The sequence below is a fragment of the Coptis chinensis genome, chromosome 4 (genome assembly GCF_015680905.1).
Source record: "Coptis chinensis isolate HL-2020 chromosome 4, ASM1568090v1, whole genome shotgun sequence".
Classification (NCBI taxonomy): domain Eukaryota; kingdom Viridiplantae; phylum Streptophyta; class Magnoliopsida; order Ranunculales; family Ranunculaceae; genus Coptis; species Coptis chinensis.
The window spans coordinates 32370486-32389214 of record NC_141459.1 but is presented as its reverse complement, the minus strand read 5'-3'; the positions used below and the strand labels follow the sequence as shown (position 1 = coordinate 32389214).

The 18729-nt window shown below is 37.6% G+C and overlaps 2 protein-coding genes and 1 pseudogene across 5 annotated transcripts; 1 reads left to right on the top strand and 2 right to left on the bottom strand.

Annotated features, from left to right (window-relative positions):
* Nucleotides 1-3252: 3252 nt before the first annotated feature.
* LOC147503230 (amino acid transporter AVT3B pseudogene) lies at nt 3253-9160 on the bottom strand (annotated as a pseudogene). 2 transcript variants are annotated; one of them, XR_015221932.1, is made up of 2 exons: nt 7409-9160; nt 3253-3688 (listed from the first exon to the last, which is right to left on the bottom strand). The product of XR_015221932.1 is annotated as an amino acid transporter AVT3B pseudogene, transcript variant X1 (transcript). The 2 variants fall into 2 exon arrangements; XR_015221933.1 differs by lacking the exon at nt 3253-3688 and adding an exon at nt 7257-7331 and having other exon boundaries at nt 7409-8850.
* Nucleotides 9161-9887: 727 nt separating this feature from the next.
* Nucleotides 9888-14274, bottom strand: LOC147503229 (HMG (high mobility group) box protein with ARID/BRIGHT DNA-binding domain-containing protein). Of its 2 annotated transcripts, none has more exons than XM_086607992.1 (6): nt 14000-14274; nt 13772-13850; nt 11744-11894; nt 11592-11657; nt 10309-10670; nt 9888-10194 (listed from the first exon to the last, which is right to left on the bottom strand). In XM_086607992.1, the coding sequence occupies exons 1-6, from the start codon at nt 14110-14112 to the stop codon at nt 10102-10104; spliced, it is 864 nt and encodes a 287-aa protein (XP_086464118.1). In that variant the 5' UTR covers nt 14113-14274; the 3' UTR covers nt 9888-10101. The 2 variants fall into 2 exon arrangements, with proteins under 2 accessions (XP_086464118.1, XP_086464119.1); XM_086607993.1 differs by having other exon boundaries at nt 13772-13890; nt 14000-14150.
* A 1542-nt stretch (nt 14275-15816) lies between these two features.
* Nucleotides 15817-18226, top strand: LOC147503228 (uncharacterized). The gene is given in 5 exon segments (XM_086604747.1): nt 15817-15853; nt 16069-16859; nt 16861-17494; nt 17638-17687; nt 17858-18226. Coding segments are annotated over 5 exon segments (1881 nt in total).
* The last annotated feature ends 503 nt before the right edge of the window (nt 18227-18729 follow it).

The window sequence follows — 18729 nt, the reverse complement described above, 5'->3', positions numbered from 1 at the left end:
TTTCTTGCTCAGGTGGTTCATGTACTTCTTCTACAGGTTCAATCCCACCATGAGTAATAGGATCATTATCATGAGCCTCAAACCCATGGTTTTCTGCATTCTCAATGCCTTATGCATCTCGTTCCACAGTAGGAACTTCTAGTTCTAAATCAACAAGATCATCAACGAAAGCTTTTAGCTTCTCACCATTCTCAAAGTATGCTATTGCTTGGTCTTCCAAGAATACAACATCTCAACTTCGGATTACCTTCTTGTTGATCGGATCATAAAGTTTGTAACTAACTTCTCATCCCCATAACCCAGAAAAATGCACTGCTTGGCTTTGTTATCAAGCTTTGATATCTCATCCTTGAGAATATGAACAAATGCTCTGCATCCAAACACCCTAAAGTATCCATAATCAACATCTCTGCCTGACCATACTCTTTATGGATAATCACTATTCAGAGGCTTCGAAGGTGATAGGTTGATTACATGTACGGATGTGCACATTGCTTCTACCCAGTAATTCCTTGGTAACTTAAAGTGAGACAACATGTATCTCATCCTCTCTATAATGGTACGGTTCATTATCTCAGCTATATCATTGTGTTGCGGTGTCTTAGGAACTCGTCTGCTCATGACGAATCTCATGACTCTTGCAATACTCTTCAAATGGCCCAATGTACTCTTTCCCATTATCTGAACGAATATATTTCAAAAGCTTCCATGTCTCTCTTTCCACCATGTTATGGAAAATCTTGAACACACCAATAACTTCATCCTTAGTCTTCAGACTATATGCTTATATCTTTCTTGACTCATTATCAATGAAAGTCAAGAAGTACAAAGCTCCCCCGTGGGACTTCACTTTCATAGGACTATATAAATCTGAGTGTACTAGCTCAAGGATATTCTCTTTTTGGTGAGAGGGGAATTGTTGGAAAGACACCCTATGTTGTTTTCTAACCAAACAATGAGTACATCTATTTAAATGCATAACTTTGATGTTTGGCAAGGCCTTTTGCTTTGCAAGAACTTAAATGTCTTTCTCTCCCATATGACACAATCTCTTATGTCATAGTTCGGTGGAAGCTTCTTCTTGTGCCACATTTAACTCTGCTTTACACAAACTAGCTTGTGTCTTGTAAAGCGAACAACCCTTCTTTCCTTTGGCTACCACAAAGGAACATTTGGTTAGTTTCCATATACCAAACGAGCTTTGGAAATCATTATCATCTAACTTTCCAGCGGAAATTAGGCTTAGTCGAGTGTTAGAGACATATCTTACATCCTTGAGTGTCAAAGTGTGGCCGATATTAGTTTCTACATGAATATCACCAATGCCTGTAATTTCCAAGACTCCACTGTTATCCATCTCCATCTCACCAAAATCACCATATATGTAGGTAGCGAAAAACTTATATGTGGTGTGACGTGATAGGACGTTCCGGTATCTATCACTCACTTTGTATCCTGACATGAGGTACAAATACAACACTCACCACAATCTGACACAATTCCCACTATACTATCGTCTACTAATGCGGTAGTATCTTGGCTTGTGTTTCCATTCCTCTTTACCATGTTTCCATGTACACATTTATTATTCTCATCCCTCTTCAATGTTCTACACTCATATCTGAAGTGACCCTTGGTGGCACAATAGTAACACTGTCTCTGTCTTAGGAGTTCTAGATTCACCCCTAGATTTGTTTCTGCCATCATCTCTAGAATGAGGTGGTTTTCTACTCATGCCTCTCCCCCGTTTATTTATGACAATGATCTCTGAGTGAGAGGAGCTACTTCATGAACCCCTTCATGTCTCCTCATTCAACAATGTACCGGTAACCATTTCCATTGAAACAATTCCATCCTTAGCGGCTCCGCCAATAGAAACTGCCAACCCATGCAAGTGTTTATAGAATGATCCATCTTAACAAACTATTTCAACTCAAACCTTCTTTTAAGAATTTAATCAAACACCTTTCGAGCAAAATTTGGATAACCACTTTTGTGATTGATCTAATCACGACTCTGATACCACTTGTTGGGGAAAATGATACCAATCGATCCCCACTAAAATAGCTTGAATATGAATACTTTAAACTCCTATTAAAAAATCTAAACTTTCACTACAACCACCAACCACAAACCTAAGCTATGGAATTAACTATCACAAACAAGCAATAACAATGTAAAATAACTTATCACAATGAAACACAAGATATAACGTGGTTTGGCTAATGATGTATACTTCCACAAGAGCAAATCTTTTTATAAGTGTGGGAAGGAAGATTATAATCACTCATCTCAAGTCTCTCCAAACTTACTAGATCTCTCTTCACTAATATCTCCTTACAAGATTTATCTCTTTGCAAGGGTTCTCTCAATTTTGGTTGCTCTCAAAATTGGTTTATCTCAATTTTGGTTGCTCTCAAAGACTTATGTTACACCAAAACCTAATTTTGGTTTTATAGTGTTATGAAATTTCGATGCGTCTGTGAAATTTCGGTTCCAAATGACATGTCAATGTCGAAATATCAAGTCCCGAACGACATGGTGAGGTCGGGCTCATGTTGCTCCAAAGTCCAAACGATGTACGCAGATTGTGGAAACTCAATTCCAGGAGCATTAACTTCAAACGCGACTGGGTCGCTCAAGCTTCTTCCCAAACGATGCCATGGGGTCGTCTAACTTCATACTAGTTGATGTCACCAGGTCGTTCCAGCCCATGGTGAGGGACCCAAACAGACTTCACTAACTGAAGGCTACGGCGAAGATGAAATGACAATAACATTGAGAACAAGAGTATGAAAGAAACAAGAAAAGGGAAGGGAAAAAGTGCTAAATCTTGTCCTGTTCATTAATGAGTGATATAATATTCAAAATCAAATAACTAATTGATATTCCATCATCTCGAGTTTAAACCGATAATGTTTTCTCTATATCAAGTTCAACTACAAGGTGTTCTACTAAATCCTAAACTTGACTAGTCGATTTAGAGGCTATTTGCCTGCTATTGTCAGTTGTAATAGTCTAATAGATTGGAATCAGTTTTTAATAATCAATATATCTTTCTGAGAATTAATCCATGCTGCAGTCTTACGAGTTTGCTGCAGTTCTAACCGAAGTCGATAGGGGGTTGGGGCCTGGGGTTCCCAAATGGTATACCTTATGCAGTGCCACAACATCCAGAAAATGTTGTTATCAGGGAAATTTGAAAAAATGTGCACAGTTAGTTTTGTGTATAATACCCTTCCCTCAAGTTGCTTTTCACAAATCAAATGAAGAACATGCTATTATTTTCATCTCCCAAACAATGATATATAGTTCATTGATCCATTACAGACCATTACAAATATCAGGCTAATATACATAGTCAACTACCAGAGACATATTCTGTGGCACATCATCATCTGCAACCACCAGCAGGGCCAGGGAAAACATAACGTACTGCCACTGATGAATTTTAAACGAGTAAAACTCAATAAAACCTAGAGCATCCATACAAGCTACAATGTAGTAGTAGCAGACTTCTACATCAGATGAGTTACAAAGATATGAACATAGTAATTACTGGGTGCAGCAGCTAGCATCAGACACAGATGGTTCTGACTGATAGACACTAATAAGGATGCTGTACTCATGTGGGTAATGCAGGAGGAAGATCAATCCCATTACAGGAGCTGAAAGGTATTGAAGTTTACTGCAAGCAGTGTATAAAGTATTAACATCACAACAGCTTTAAAAAGTCAGACTCTAAAAGAGCAGTTCAAATTTTTAGCACTCCCCCACTTGATGAAAGTTTATTTGCAAGAGTACAGGAAGATGCAACAGAAGCAATGTATGCAAGATTTAGAATTAAACAGAGTATTCCTAACCCCTAAAAAACACACATTCTGAGAGCACTGTTGCTTCATTCCTGAATCACTCATTTGTGAATTGTGTATGAAATAAAACAAGGAAACCGTGTCAGACAAACAAAACTATGAGAAAAACTATTAGATGACCTTGGAAATGTTTCCTCAATATATGTGGTTGATTTGCGAGGAGTGATGGATATGTCCAAACTCCAAACACAATAAAGGAAATTATTGGACTGCAAATGCAATAGTGTAAAAAGATAAAATAAATCAAGATAAATCACTGTAAATTACAGCATGTTCTTCGAATAGCATTAGGATTTTCATGAGAAAGAAATTCCATTGACTATAACCAGCAATATAAAAATAGGTTCAAACATGAAATAAAACTAAACCCTAATTCTCTCCAGGTTAGAGCTTATTATGGAGAATCAGAATGATCACAAAATCAGTCTGTTGTGCTACACCACTCTTGGACAGCTGCAACTTGAGCCAAAAATTCATTCAGCAATTTAAGAAATCAGTGTTCACGTATTTTACTTATAGTTTAATGTTGTAGAAAGTGTTGTGTATTTTCGTTCCAGTTTAATGTTAAGCCTAAAATTCTAGTCTTGAAGAAATTTTAAGCCTAAAATCAGTGTTCATGTATTTACGTCTACTTTAGTCTTTAGGAAATATGTTAAATACTCCAAGGTAGAAAGTGTATACTCACCTTCAGAATTATGAACAATGAATTGATACCTTCCTGGCAGCCAATCCATGAACATCGATGCCCACCTTTAAACAGGGCGACAAAATAAAACTATTTCTTTTACACCTTTTTATCAGAATAACATCCTCTAAATAGATGAAGGTAAGGAGTAAGCTAAATTAGACAGATATCATCCTCACATCAGCTTTTTACATACACCAAGCTAACAAATAAGTCATTCTTACAAGCAAGAAGCAAGGAGGCTTTGGGATTTATTGATTTGAAAACTTGGCATAGAGCAGCTGTGTGTGGCCTTGGGAACAAGGGTAGCGCACAAAGAGAACAACCTTGTGGGTTAGATGGGTGTGCCAGTAACAAATTATGCAAAGACCTTTCTGGTCAATGCCTATACCACAGGACTGATCCTTTGCATAGAGGTAAATACAGGGGCATAGAGGAGCAAACTGCTTACACTGCCTAGCAAGACATATGGGCAACCTACAAATTAGCAGCAACGGTACCTCAGAACATGAGAGAAGCTTTGGGCATATCAGACGACGACAAAGTAAGTAGTGCTATGGGAAAAGGGAGATGGAACTGCAACAACATGAACTAACCAAGGGAATCGAAAAACAAAATCAATGCAGTAGCTATATATATATATATATATATCATATAGCTGCAGAAGACTCTCTAAAATAGACAACAATGTTGAAGGGCCAATACTCAGTTAATATTTAAGAACTTATAAAGCACTCAAATGGCAAGGAAACAAAGAACAGAAATGTATGTGGACCAAGACAAATTCTTGTGTTGGCATTTTTGTTCGAACAACCTACTTACACAAAAACAAACTAGTGTACTTATTGTCACTAAATTAGGGAAAATGTGAGGAATGTGTGGTTTAGACTGTCAATACCCCAAACAAATCTGGAAGCAGATGTTGAATAATACTCACACACACAACCATGAGTGCAAGTGGATCTTAAGATATATGCAGTCAAAGGCTCGCCGAGGCTTTAGGCACCCCTAGCACCTCTCGCCTAGTGTTGTCTAGGCCATCCCCTAGATGCACATCCAGCGCCTAGTTTAGCGCTTGCGCCTTTAACTGCTTAGCTTAAACTTGGCAAGCAACGACTTCAAATAGCTCCGGTTTTCAAGGCTACACTGGCAAGTGGCAATAACTTTGTACTTGATTTGTATGAAGAGAGATCAAAGAGGATTCTAGCACACCACGGCAACTGATGTAATACTGAAGGACTTAAAGAAGAAATCAGAACCTCCCTGCAAAGCAGAATTAAGAAACTGCAAGACACAGACCAGATGAGAGAATTTGTTGCCAGAACTGGTATTATAGTCGAATTCAGATTGCTCAACCCCAAACATGCACTTGGGAGTTGGGAAGCACCTAACCAGGTAAGGTAAAGATCACACAGAGGGTAGCCTAAAGAGCCATGTAATGGGATATAAAGGGAATAATTAGAGAATCTGAATTTGCAATCCTACAAGGGCTCCGAATTTGCAAAGGACAAAATAAAACGAGAGACAGGAGAGCTCTTATTGCTACTGACTAAAAGAGGGGAAGTCAGACTGTCAGAGCCAACTAACATGGGAGTTTTTTAGTTTGGAGCAAGAAATTTGGTATCTAAAGGAAAGAATGGAGCATGTTGAACTGTTGAAGAAGTACATGTCGACAGAGATACAAATGGAACAGCCGACTACTTAGCTGCTCTTGGAGGACTAGAGCAATCCAATTGGTTTCTAGATGGGAAGCTATCAAAAGCGTCAGAGTCCAAATGTTGTATCATAAATGGTAGGCAGATTAGAAAATGTTCTGGTTTATAGCTGTGAACCTTACGATATAATCTAAAACGCCAGTTCTTTTGTATATACATATTTTATTAATAAAACAAAAACCTCACTGTTTTTATTTTCTTCTCATTGTATTGTCGGATAACTTCGAAAGATCACCCAGCCTTAGAAAAAAAATTCTCGAAAGGAAAGTAGGTGGAATGAGGCACTTCTAGTAATGTTGTACTTTGAATAGATTTGGTGTTAGGCTTGAGGCCTTAGAACTTGTGTTTTTGTCAAACCTCCCTCTAATGACTATGCTCTTAGGGAAGGTATGTATGATATCATAGAGGATGATGCCTCAGGAACTCCATATGTAACAAGTTGATTCTCAATAAAACAGGTGGGGGTCAGCCTTAACCCCAGCTTAACTTTTCAAAAAAAAAACTTCTACATTAAAATGATCATGTAGTCTTCACTCCTTTCTTTTCGTTTTCTGCTCGGTTTGTAAACACTTTCTTTTTTTACCATATTGCAGTGAGTACATATTGCAGGATAAAGGGTCAGGCTTCTATATGAAGTCAGTCACCCCCACTAGATTGAACACCCCTTTGCCATCCCACCACACTGCAAGGAGACCCAAAGCCTCCTTTATGGCTTTGTAGGATTTTAACAAGCTGAAAGTCTTAATCCAGATATGAAGGTTGTCACAGAAATTCACTGGATTTCTCTAGCCAAACTCTCTTATCAAACATCTGCTACTATTTATTTCTTTTTAACTAAAAATGACAAACAGAGATACGAAAACTACATACTTTTATTACCATTTTTTACAGGATAATTGGAAAGTAAGAAACATTATATACTAGAATTCGTGTATAGTGGTGCACACCAAGTAGTTGCAAATGATGAAAAATAAAAAACAAGTGAGCATCAGAAATCATCACCCCAGATTTTATAATGTGAGTGTGTATACAATGCGTAAGAACCATTTCCACAAGCCACTGAAAAGCAACATATTCTGTCATATAAATATATAATCGATCTAAAGAAATAATGTTTGATAATGAATACAACTCACCAGTCACTTAAGTCGTTTGCTCAAGACATTATTGAACTGTCTTATTCCCTCACAAGAAAAATCTTTGATATAGATGACCATGTCCCAGATATAGCCAAAACCAATCCAAAGAACACAATTGCCACATCCAAGATCTTCCCTCTCCACTCTGTCTCTTCCTTAAATGTCAACAGATGAAATAGAGCAGGCAACACATAGCCCAAAATGCTACACACACAACTCCCAACCAAAGACATAAAATCAGCAAAGTTAGGCACCAATAGAGTTACAATACTCACCCCTAAAACCACAACCCATCTCAACCACAAACTGTACCTCCCATCAGAAAACCTTCTTTCAAATACCTCATACACAGGATTCATCATCAAAGGAAATGTGAAAAACAGATTAATACACAAGCCCAACTGTACCACATAACTAACCAGCCCCTTTCCTAAATTCGTAGTAATAATATCTTTAGTTTCATCTCCAAATGCAAAGTACCCAAGCACTCCAAACGCGGCGTAAGTCAAAGAAATAAACGCCATTGACCAACCAAGAGCTTTCCCAAACTTTGCTTTGTCTTTCGTCTCGGACTCCAACGGCAAAGCCATTCCCACTCCTTCAAATGCATAAACAGACACACCCAAACCATATAACACAACTGAAAACCCTCCAAATGTATTCAAAACATGTTTGTGCTTCAAATACACCAATACATCTTTACCCATAACAACCCCCATTGCTCCAATTTGCACAATGTCAGCAAAAATACTCAAAGGCGCAAGATGTGTAAGCGTTGGAATTGAATTTAATCCCAGTTGAAATGGAAAACAAGTCCATATATAAAAAGTTTTAGGCTTTATACCAAGAATCCACGCGTGTTGCAACACGGATGAATTAAACAAGTACACTAATGTATTGGCAATGAAAATAAGATAACCAACACAAAACCCAGATTGAGATAGCACAATCATGGAATCAACAGAAAATCTACCAAAAGAACCACATACAATATATCCCAAATCACCAAAAGAATTAATACTATCAACCCCTTTCCTTGTTTCTAGCTTTCTACGTATTTTAATAAGAAGCATCATGCAATGGTACGTAAGTATGGAAACAAATAATATCATTATAACTCCTAAGACCCAACCTGTTTTCTTGAATGTATAAGGTAAGCCAAGAACACCAGCACCAACAATGGCAATGAAGACATTTGCAAATGTTTTTGGTAATGATGAAAGGTTTGTTGTTGCTTGTCTTGGAAGTAATGGTGAGTCTTCTCTTGGTAAAGGTGGTTGTTGTAAAAGAACATTTGAAGATGATCCTGCTTCTTGATCAAAACCCATTTTAAGAAATGAGGATTGGTTTGTTTTGTTTTGTTTTGACAGATGAAGCGATGTAATATATTTGGATTCCTGAGTGACTTTTCGTATTTTGTTTCCTATTTTACCCTTATTTTTGTGTGAAGAGATGTGATTATGTGGGGATAAGATTGTCCGAAGGTTTATTATGGATGGATAAGAATCCCAATTTAATAGTTGGGGGGTGTGTCATACGTGGTGTATTTTTGTTACTACACCTAAGTCATTTGGGGCTAGAAACACTCATTTTTGGAGACACTTATGAAGAGAAATACGAGATCTGATATGAAACTATGCTTCTTCCTCTAAGGCTATAGCATTGCCTTTATTCAGGGTATTTTTTTAACTAGAAAGAACCTTATATGAGTTTGTTAACTAGAACTTCACAGTTGTTCTCCATGTACAGAAACAATGGATCATTTGGAAAGAAGTGATATAAAAGACTTCTTCCACCACCACGAAAATTGTTGAATGTGCCCCAGAATCTGATGTCATGAATACATCTTCCCTAGGCCCAATTTCTGAGCACTTTCCACAACTTCTATGGTGAATTTCCATCATGGCGTCTTCCCAGTGTAATCATTTGATACTTATTATCTAAGAATTCAATCACATTAATTAGACCTACTCCATCATCTGCCTCCTCTGTGTAAGTGACTCGGTCATTGAGTGCAAATCACAAGGAGCTAAGTGAAACTGAACCGACTGTTATTACGTAGAGGGTTTAGGTTTAAAGCACCTTGTTTTGACTGTTATTACCCTGAAGAGGGTTTAAAAGATACCAAAGTCGAACAAATGCCTCAAGTGTCATTGTACATTTGTACCTAGCCCTGTTAAAGGGATCAAAAGATATCTTTGTCTAAGGCAGTCATCTCTTGTTGGATATTTGTATTGGACACATGTTGGAGTTGTGTTGTTCCTTGTAATGTAATTGGCAACCAAGTACTAGGTGTCCAGTAGGCTCTAGCCTGTGTAGGTATTGTGAATCCTTCAGGCTGTGTAATCTTGTAATAGTTTCAACTATTAATATACTGGTAGGGGTCTGCCTAACCCTAAGCTCTATGTCCAACAAACTCTCTCCCAAGAATGCTAAACCTCCTCCAAATGAAGGCAAATTCCGCTGCGCTCAAACGTGATAGAAACCAGATTGGATGCTTCCAACCAATGGTAAAATGCTTGCTTCACCCCTACAAGTTTATATCTCCATCTACATTGCTTAGAAATTCATTAGATCCTAATACATCATTCCACAAAGTCCACTGGGTAATTGAAATATTTCACGGGACATATTCCTACTAAAAGCATCTTCAAGAAGAAGAGAAATACGTTCAGACTGATTCCGAGACCTTATTTGGGTTTTGCACTACCGGATGATTTTCTGTATTCCGTCATCTCATGCTCATACCTCTGCTTGTCTATTGCCCCTTTCTCCTGATAAACCTGCATGGTCACGCACTGATGAATATTAAATGATAAACAAAAACAGAAAGGCGTCCAGCTTAGTCTTCATTAGCCAGTGGAAACAAAAAATAATAGCTAAATCAACACTCATACCTGTTTTTCACCTTCGGTGAGTTTGCTCCATAGGTGTGAGATTTTGGTGCTGAGGGTCTTTTCTTGCCCATGATGCAAAGACTTCAGTCTCGCATAATGCTCAGAATAGAAGAAATTATAACCACTCCTGTTTGGTTTAGGGTGAAAGGGATCCCTATTTGCCATTCGGGACCTTTTCCTGTTTCGTCGACGAGATGCCTTAGAAGAAATAGCATTACCGAGTTTCTGTGGCTCAACTGGTGCATGGTACAAGACACCTTTCAGTTTCTCAGAACCAAAGCTCACAGTAACCAGATATCCATTGTCGAATTTTCCATCAATGGCACCAGTCACCCAACGGCCCGTCCACAGCTCAGAATTTTCTGTACAGTAAGCAAGATCCTTTAACGTACACACTTTCACAGTTTACTAGCCAGTTATTCAAAGAATCTAATACACAATTCATAATCTATAACATTACAAGTTTAATTGTATCTGACGTCTGTCGCGACATTTTAAATTTCCTGAAACTCTTCTATCTTCATAAATGAATTACAAATCTGCACATATATTATTAACTCTTTATGCTTTCTAACCCACAATAACAAAAAAAATTAAAGTAGAGTTTTGATAGAACAGTAACGGACATAAACGTTTCATTAAGATCTAGTTTTCTACTGAAGTACCAAACAAATTTGATGTTATAAGGCGCTTTGGTTTTCTACTTCACTTACACTATTCTTTAATGTCATGAAACAAAACCAAGGGCAAATCACCTTGTAATATCTACCAAAAACAGAAAAGCAATCATAGCTTATCAATTTATATAGATGCCCAATAATCTTCTTTATACGCTATAATTTTTTATCGACACCTAAAAATATATCTCTGATTAAGGAAAAGAAATGTCACCTAATCTTGTTCTTTCCTTTTTCTGTATGCTTTCCAAATAAAAGAAATTATTTTTAATTGATCAATAAAGAAATTAATTTTAATCATTTTTTGTTATTCAATTAAGTGCTGGAATGCTAATCGCTAAACCCTTTACTGACCAGTGAAATCATTTATTGTTATTCAATTAAGTGCTGGAATGCTAATCGCTAAACCCTTTACTGACCAGTGACCACTAGCCACAAGGCAAATACACTTTTAGACTATCAGCAGGTTACTGTTTTATCAAGATAATCCATTACTTAAACTCTACAGTCTATTCCTCCGGCAACCTTTAAATTAGCATCTATATTCACATCATACATATGCTCTTTAATGTGTGTGTGAGTGGGGGGAACTATATTTGAACTGACCAGGTAATTGAGGTGCATTGCTGTTTTTCTCCTCACATGGTGGTGTCGCAGCTTGAAGTTGTACAGCTGCAGCAGTGCCACAATATAACCATCATCCTATAAATAAACTCTAGTGTAGAGAAAGAAGGAAATATTATGAGGAAGAAGCATACAAGGTGGCCCTTGTTTCCGGAAGTAATAAACTTGCTCATAGTGATGGAGCAAATTAATATAATACTTCCTCAAGACAAAGGATGCATTTGTTATTGTTGATGGGAAATTGAAGACTGCAATTATCTCCTTCCATTGACGATCTCTAATTACCTGCAAAGTGAGAAAGTACAAATAACCTTTAAGCATGGATCATATGCATCACTGATTAAACAGTAATCCAACTAATTGCATTCACAGGTATGTGTTAAATTTGAACCCACACATACATTGACCTATGATAACCTTTACACAATTACACCAAGCAGGTAAAGGGGAGAAGATATAAAAAGGTTTTGTTTCAGAAGTTGTGGTAGGGCATTATCATCTTTCGCCTAGGCTCTCAGCACACCTATGCGCATATGCACCAGAAAGGTAGGCAATGCAATACTCCAGGTTCTAGGCAATGCAGTACTCCAGGTCCAGAGATTTACACGCATGCCTAGGTGTTCTTTTCATTGAATAGACATGGAATGCAACTCCTTTTACAAAATCATTCTTACCATCAACAATGGCTAAAGAGTTACCATAAGTATCCTTGGGTTACTTCACATGCCACTTCCTCTCCCCTACACCATACTTCTCCACAACCACCCTCCGCCACAAATGATCTTCTTCCTCACCATATCTCATAACCACTTTGTCATTACTGCTTTATTCATGAAAAATATATATTTGCACCCCAACCCTCCCCCTTAGAAAGGCAAAGGCTATCCCACATCTCCACTTAATAAGGCAGTTTTTTTTTTGTCTACCCGATTTTTTTTTGTCTCCCCCAAAATGACCACAAATGAATCTCCTAAAAAGCTTCTCTAATATTCTCACCACTCCCATGAGAATTGGAAACAAAGAAAGGTAGTAATTAGGGATATCACACCAAGTGGACATGACCAAGGTGCACCTTTTCCCTTTAGATAAGCATTTTGACTTCCACCCCACAAGCCTAGAAGTTACTCTCCATAGCACCTTCCCCCAATCTTTCGAATTACTCCTAGCTCCCAATGGCAATCCCAAATAAATCGTAGGTAACGTCTCCACATTACAACCCAATTTCCACTATATTGTTCAATTCCCCATGACATAGAGATCTGACTTAAATAGATTAATTTTCAACCTGGAACACAACTCAAACCAAGCAAGAAGATTTTTTTTTTATTGTATTAGCATTCTCACTGTGGCACTAGCAAAAAATATGTTGTCATCCAGAAATTGCAAGTGAGAAATAGACCCCCCCCCTTTATTTGATGCCTTGAGCCCATCAAGAAGAACCTCCTCTTCCACCATCCTACTAAGCAATTTGGTACACATAATGAACAAAAAAGGTGAAAGACGATCAACTTACCTTTATCCTCTCAAGCGAATGAAACCATGTGGGATCCCATTGATAAGGGTACGGGGTGCACACCCTCGCACATCTTTTCCATACTACTCAAAACCTCATCTTTTCCATAACAAAACTAAGGTAAAACATGATCATAGGCTTTCAGGAAGTCCACTATGAATAGCATATTTACTCCCACTCCCCATACACACAAAAAAAAATAATACCATCTTGCGCTTTGTACCCACAAGCTTGTTTGCAAACCATCAAGGATTTGCCTGTTCCACACAAAGGCATTTTCGAAGTTAGAAATGGATGTCAGCATGACCGCCTCTAGTCTAGTAGCTAGCACTTTGGTAAGAATGTTGTAGATCGTCCCAAGGAGGCTAATAGGTCTATAATCTTTGAGATCACCGGTTTCCAATTTTTTTATGAATTAATGTGACAAAAGTCATATTAACCCGAATCAAGATGGTTGTTGTCGTGAAAATCTTCAACCACCCACATAACATCACCTTTGACGAAACTGTTATTAGTGTAACTGAAACACCACTCACCATTTCTAGGTTTCCCCTCTTGAGGTTTGAAGTTTGGACATGAGATTACTACTTGACTATGATGCCAATCAGTTAACAAAGAAGCCTAACAGATATACCAATAAGAAATGTACCTTTTCAAGACCACCACGAGCTGTTACCTCCACAAAAAGTCGATGCAAGTCCAAAGCCTTCCCTCCCATAATGGGCACCCTATTCAACAGACAAAATGGTTCTTGCTCTATATCTTCAGCTTTACAAATAGTCTTATTATGATTGTTATAAAATTAAAATTATAAATTACACAAGAACCATTATTTTTTTGTGAATATAAAAACTAAAGTAAGCAAAACAAGACTTACATAAACTTAGAACCTTGGGACTTGTGTAAATCTTGAACTGTGTCCATAAATAACTGACCATTTTGAACAACTTGTTCATATGACGTCAGTGAATAAGTACCTGTTGCTGACATTTTTCAGATAGACAAGACTAAAGAGAGGGATGGAAATTGGATTTGGATTTGTTTGTAAATTGGTTTTTATAATAATGTAGACCTCGACAAGTAGCATACACTGGGCTCGGACCCTGAAGAGATCTCAAACCAGTGGATTCTCCTCAATGTGGTCAGTGACATGGGTTTGTGAACAGGACGTGATCTCCAACTATGGACGGTCAAATGGGCTGGTGTAGTTGGGCCTTAAGGTCCATGTATATGTAAATGATTTAATTTGCAAACATCTGACGGGGTTGTAGCCACTGTTTTAAAAATCGGCCTAGGCGGTGCCCAGGCGACTCGCCTAAGGCTATAATTGGTGGGCAAGTCGGTTACCCGACTAGGCGGTGCTAGGCGGTCTAGGCAGTCCAGGCGGGGGCTAATCGGTCTAGTCGGGCCCATATTTGTTTTTTTGAAAAAAACCCAAGAAGGCAAGGCCCAATGGGGCTTATAACAAATTACTCAAATTAGTGAAATTACAAATCAAAGGCAGTATTCTTTACCAAAAAAAAAAACCCCCCGTATTCAACTTCGCTCAGTAGCAGCTCGTCCAATTTCATTCCAACTTCGTTCAGCAGTAGCTCGTGTTGTCTGCCAACTTCCAAGATAAGGTACTAACTTCCTTATCTTCAAGATCATCGCATTTTTCTGACATTGTATACTTTTATTAGAGACAGAACATAGTTCAGTAAGGTAAACAAAATAAACTCTAGCTAGGAAAACTAAAGTCAGGATTATCCATCATTTTTTCCTTGTATATTTTGTTGATCTGCTTTATCATCTCTAGCATTGGGTACATAGGAATTGCTAGTTCTGAGTATTTGATGTACGATGAGAATGTTAAATATTAGTTGATCATAAACTTATAAATTAGAAAAATCAGCACCAAGATAGCTACCTATATGTTCAGACTCCAGTTTGCATTCTACAAGTGTAAGGGTGTGAGAATATTAGCACCGTTTAATAATAAAGACACAGGGAATTACTAAGTATAAACAAGCCAACAGGTTCACGAACTGCCTCTTTGTTCTCATCAGATTTGAGGTCAATTGATTTCAGGTTTACAAATTTAACCATTGCTAAGGCGCTTGAGAAATTTGTATCTAACATAACATGAACTGATTTGTACACTGTATGCGTGTATGGAACTAACATGAGACAAAATCTCACAAATCGTATAAATGCAAACAATGAGCCTGAGTGTACACAAGCCAAGCAGTTCCATAATATGCTCTAGGTGTGAATAAATAGGATGCCTAATGTTTTTGAGTATTGAAAACATTTAACTTCCAACTTCCAGCAGTAGCTCAATGTTAAAAGTTAAAACTAATGCCATGTTTTATTGTGTACTTTTCTAGAATATTTATGTCGTCCTAATTAATATCAGTATAGTATCTAGTAGGTTCATATTTTTTCTATGCCTAGAAACTATAAGCTAGTGTGTTTTTGGAGAAAATTAAGTGAATGAATGACAACTCATTTAGCTATTTCATATATTTTGTTCGACTAGTAACTTACATGGTTGAATTGTCTTTTTGGGTTATTAATTGTTGTATGATAATCGCGATATTTTCAGTTCAATGGTTGGTAATGTTGTTTTCTGCGGCATCTATCTAATGCCGCGGTCCGAATTTGAATCGATCCTTTGAAACGTGATTCAACGATGTTGGTTGGGAGTATGGGATGTTGAGAGATGCAAACAACAAGGATAAGTTAAAATGTAAGTCGTGCAATAAAAGAAATTAGTGGGGGCATTTATCGAATGAAGCTACACATTGCGAACATTAAGGGACAAGTAACAAAGATGTCCAAAGTCTAACGACGAAGATAAAGCCAAATGTAAAGCCGCACTAGAAGGAGCAAAAGTTAAGAAGGGTAAGAAAGACCAAAGACATTGCGTAGTAAGAGCGTAAGTTCAAATTATTGATGAAGAAGATGACGAGGTGGTGTCGAGGAAGAGGCCACATACTCTAGGGCCTATGGATAAGTTTGCATCCGCTATCACTCCTGATTCCTCAATTGATGCAAGAAAAAAGATGCGCCAACAAAATATTAATGATGCACTTTGGAAGGAAAGAACTCATAGCGTGCATCAATATTTGTCTCGATGGGTGTATGAAACCGGTATTGCTTTTCATGCTATTGACAATGATAGCTTCAAAAGATTTGTTGAAGCGGTTGGTCAATTTGGCCCAGGTTACCTACCTCCAAGCCAATACCAGTTGAGGGAGCCATTGTTGAAGGAAGAATATGAGCGAACCAAAAGTTCACTCGAGAAGCAAAAAAAAGAATGGGCTACTAGTGGGTGTTCTATTATGACGGATGCGTGGTCCGATCGAAAAAGAAGGAGCATCATGAATTTATGTGTCAATTGCAAGCTAGGCACAACTTTCATTTCTTCTAATGAAGTTTCAGAGGAGTCACACACTGGAGAATTTATTTTTTCTTATGTTGATAAGTGTATTGAAGAAATTGGGGCAGAAAATATAGTTCAAGTTATGACCGACAATGCTTCTAACAATATGGCCGTGGCGGTTTTACTGAGGAACAAGAGACCACACTTGTTTTGGAGTTCATGTGCCACTCACACATTGAACCTTATGCTTGAAGGGATTGGAAAGCTACCAAGGTTCAAAGAAGTGATTGATAAGGCAAGGGCGTTCACTATCTTTATTTATTCACATCATAAAACATTGTCGATGATGAGGAAAGCTACAAAAAAAAAGAGACATAGTGAGGCCGAGAGTTATTAGATTTGCAACTTCTTTCTTAACTTTGCAAAGTTTGATGGATAAAAAAGAGAAGTTGAAAACTATGTTTACTAGTGATGAATGGGGAGAGTGCAAATGGTCCAAGACTGCAAAGGGGAAAATGGCATATTCCACCGTGTTAAGTATGGCTTTTTGGAATGGGGTAACACTATGCTTGAAAGTATTTGCTCTTTTAGGGAAAGTGCTTCGCATTGCTGACGGAGATAAACCATCTATGGGCTTTTTACATGGTGAACTAAAGCAATCAGAGAAAGATATCAAAGAAATATTAAAAAATGTGGCGGCTAACTACAATCCAGTCATAGATATTATCGAAGAAAAAGGTGTTGGTCGGCTTGACAGTCCATTGCATTTGGCTGCCTACCTTTTGAATCCTTATTACTATTTCAAAGATCAAGATATAGGAAAGGATCCAATTGTCATGAATGGGATTTTTCTTTGTATAAAGGAGCACTTCTTCCATGGTGACTTTGATATGCAAAATAAAGTCACAAATGATGAGTTATTGGTGTATAAGAAAAAAGAAGGTGCATTTGGTAGACCCTTGGCCGCAGCGGGATGTGCCAAGAATGATGATAAGTATGATCCAGGTAAGATATTCATTACTTAGTTACTCATTTCCATTCCGTCTGATATTATTTAATACTAAGTAACACATCCTTTACCAAAAAAAATACTAAGTAACACACTAACACTATTTATATTTGTGTTTATTGCCTTATCTATTGACTAGTTGGATGGTGGTCTAACTATGACAATCATACTCCAAACTTGCAAAGAATGGTTTCAAGGATCCTCTCACTGACTACAAGTTCATCGGGATGCGAGAGAAATTAGAGCGCTTTTGAGGGGGTAAGTACTAACCATAAAGTTTGTAGTAAGTGGTTAAATAAATAAAACTAAGAGAGTCAGAGTATTAATAGTATTTTAACTTCAATTTTTTTTGTGTGTAGATACATACAAAGAAAATGAATAGACTTGATGCAGTAAGGTTGGAACATCTAGTCTATGTCCAATTTAATGCCAAACTCATCGACAAGAATAGGAAAGAAAAAGAAGAAGAGGTAGATGTATTACTTGCTAGTGAAGCTAGTAAGGCACAAGGATGGATTGTTCATGGTGGGGATGATGAAGAAGTTGATCCCGGTTCGGGATTTACAGGTGGTATGGTTGGAGAATCATCAAGAGCGAATAATGTTAGAGAGCTTCATGAAGAAGATTTTGTGTCGGATGAGGAGAGCGGGGATGAGAGAGATGAAGAGTATGAGTTTGAATCTGATGGAGAGAGAGTGATGGAAAGATATGGAGAGGAAGAATTGTAGACCTAGTGGAGTAGTTCAGAAGTCATAATGTTATCTTTTTGTATGTTTATTTGGATTATTTTGATCTTATGTCATTTTGTTTGAGTTATGACCGTTAGGAGATATGCTATGATTTTACTTAACTTTCGTGGTTGGATTACTATTATTTATTTATATATATATATAATAATAATAATAATAATAATAATAATAGTAATAATAATAATAATAATAATAATAACAATAATTATTAAAAAAAACCGCCTAGCGCCTAGCCTGTCTAGGTACCGCCTAGAAGGCCTAGGCGCTCTTCCACCGCCCGACTACCGCCTAGCGTTTTTTAGAACACTAGATGTAGCTCGTAACTTTCTGTTTAAAAAGCAATTGAGAGATCAATTGAAAACATTTCCCAGTGTCCTAGGCCCCACTGTGTGGTACGATTGTACGAGGATCAACTCCTCGCTCCTCGTGTCCCCAAATTTTTTTTTGGGTACTAATTGTTTGTTGGTGTATGAAGCCATCAC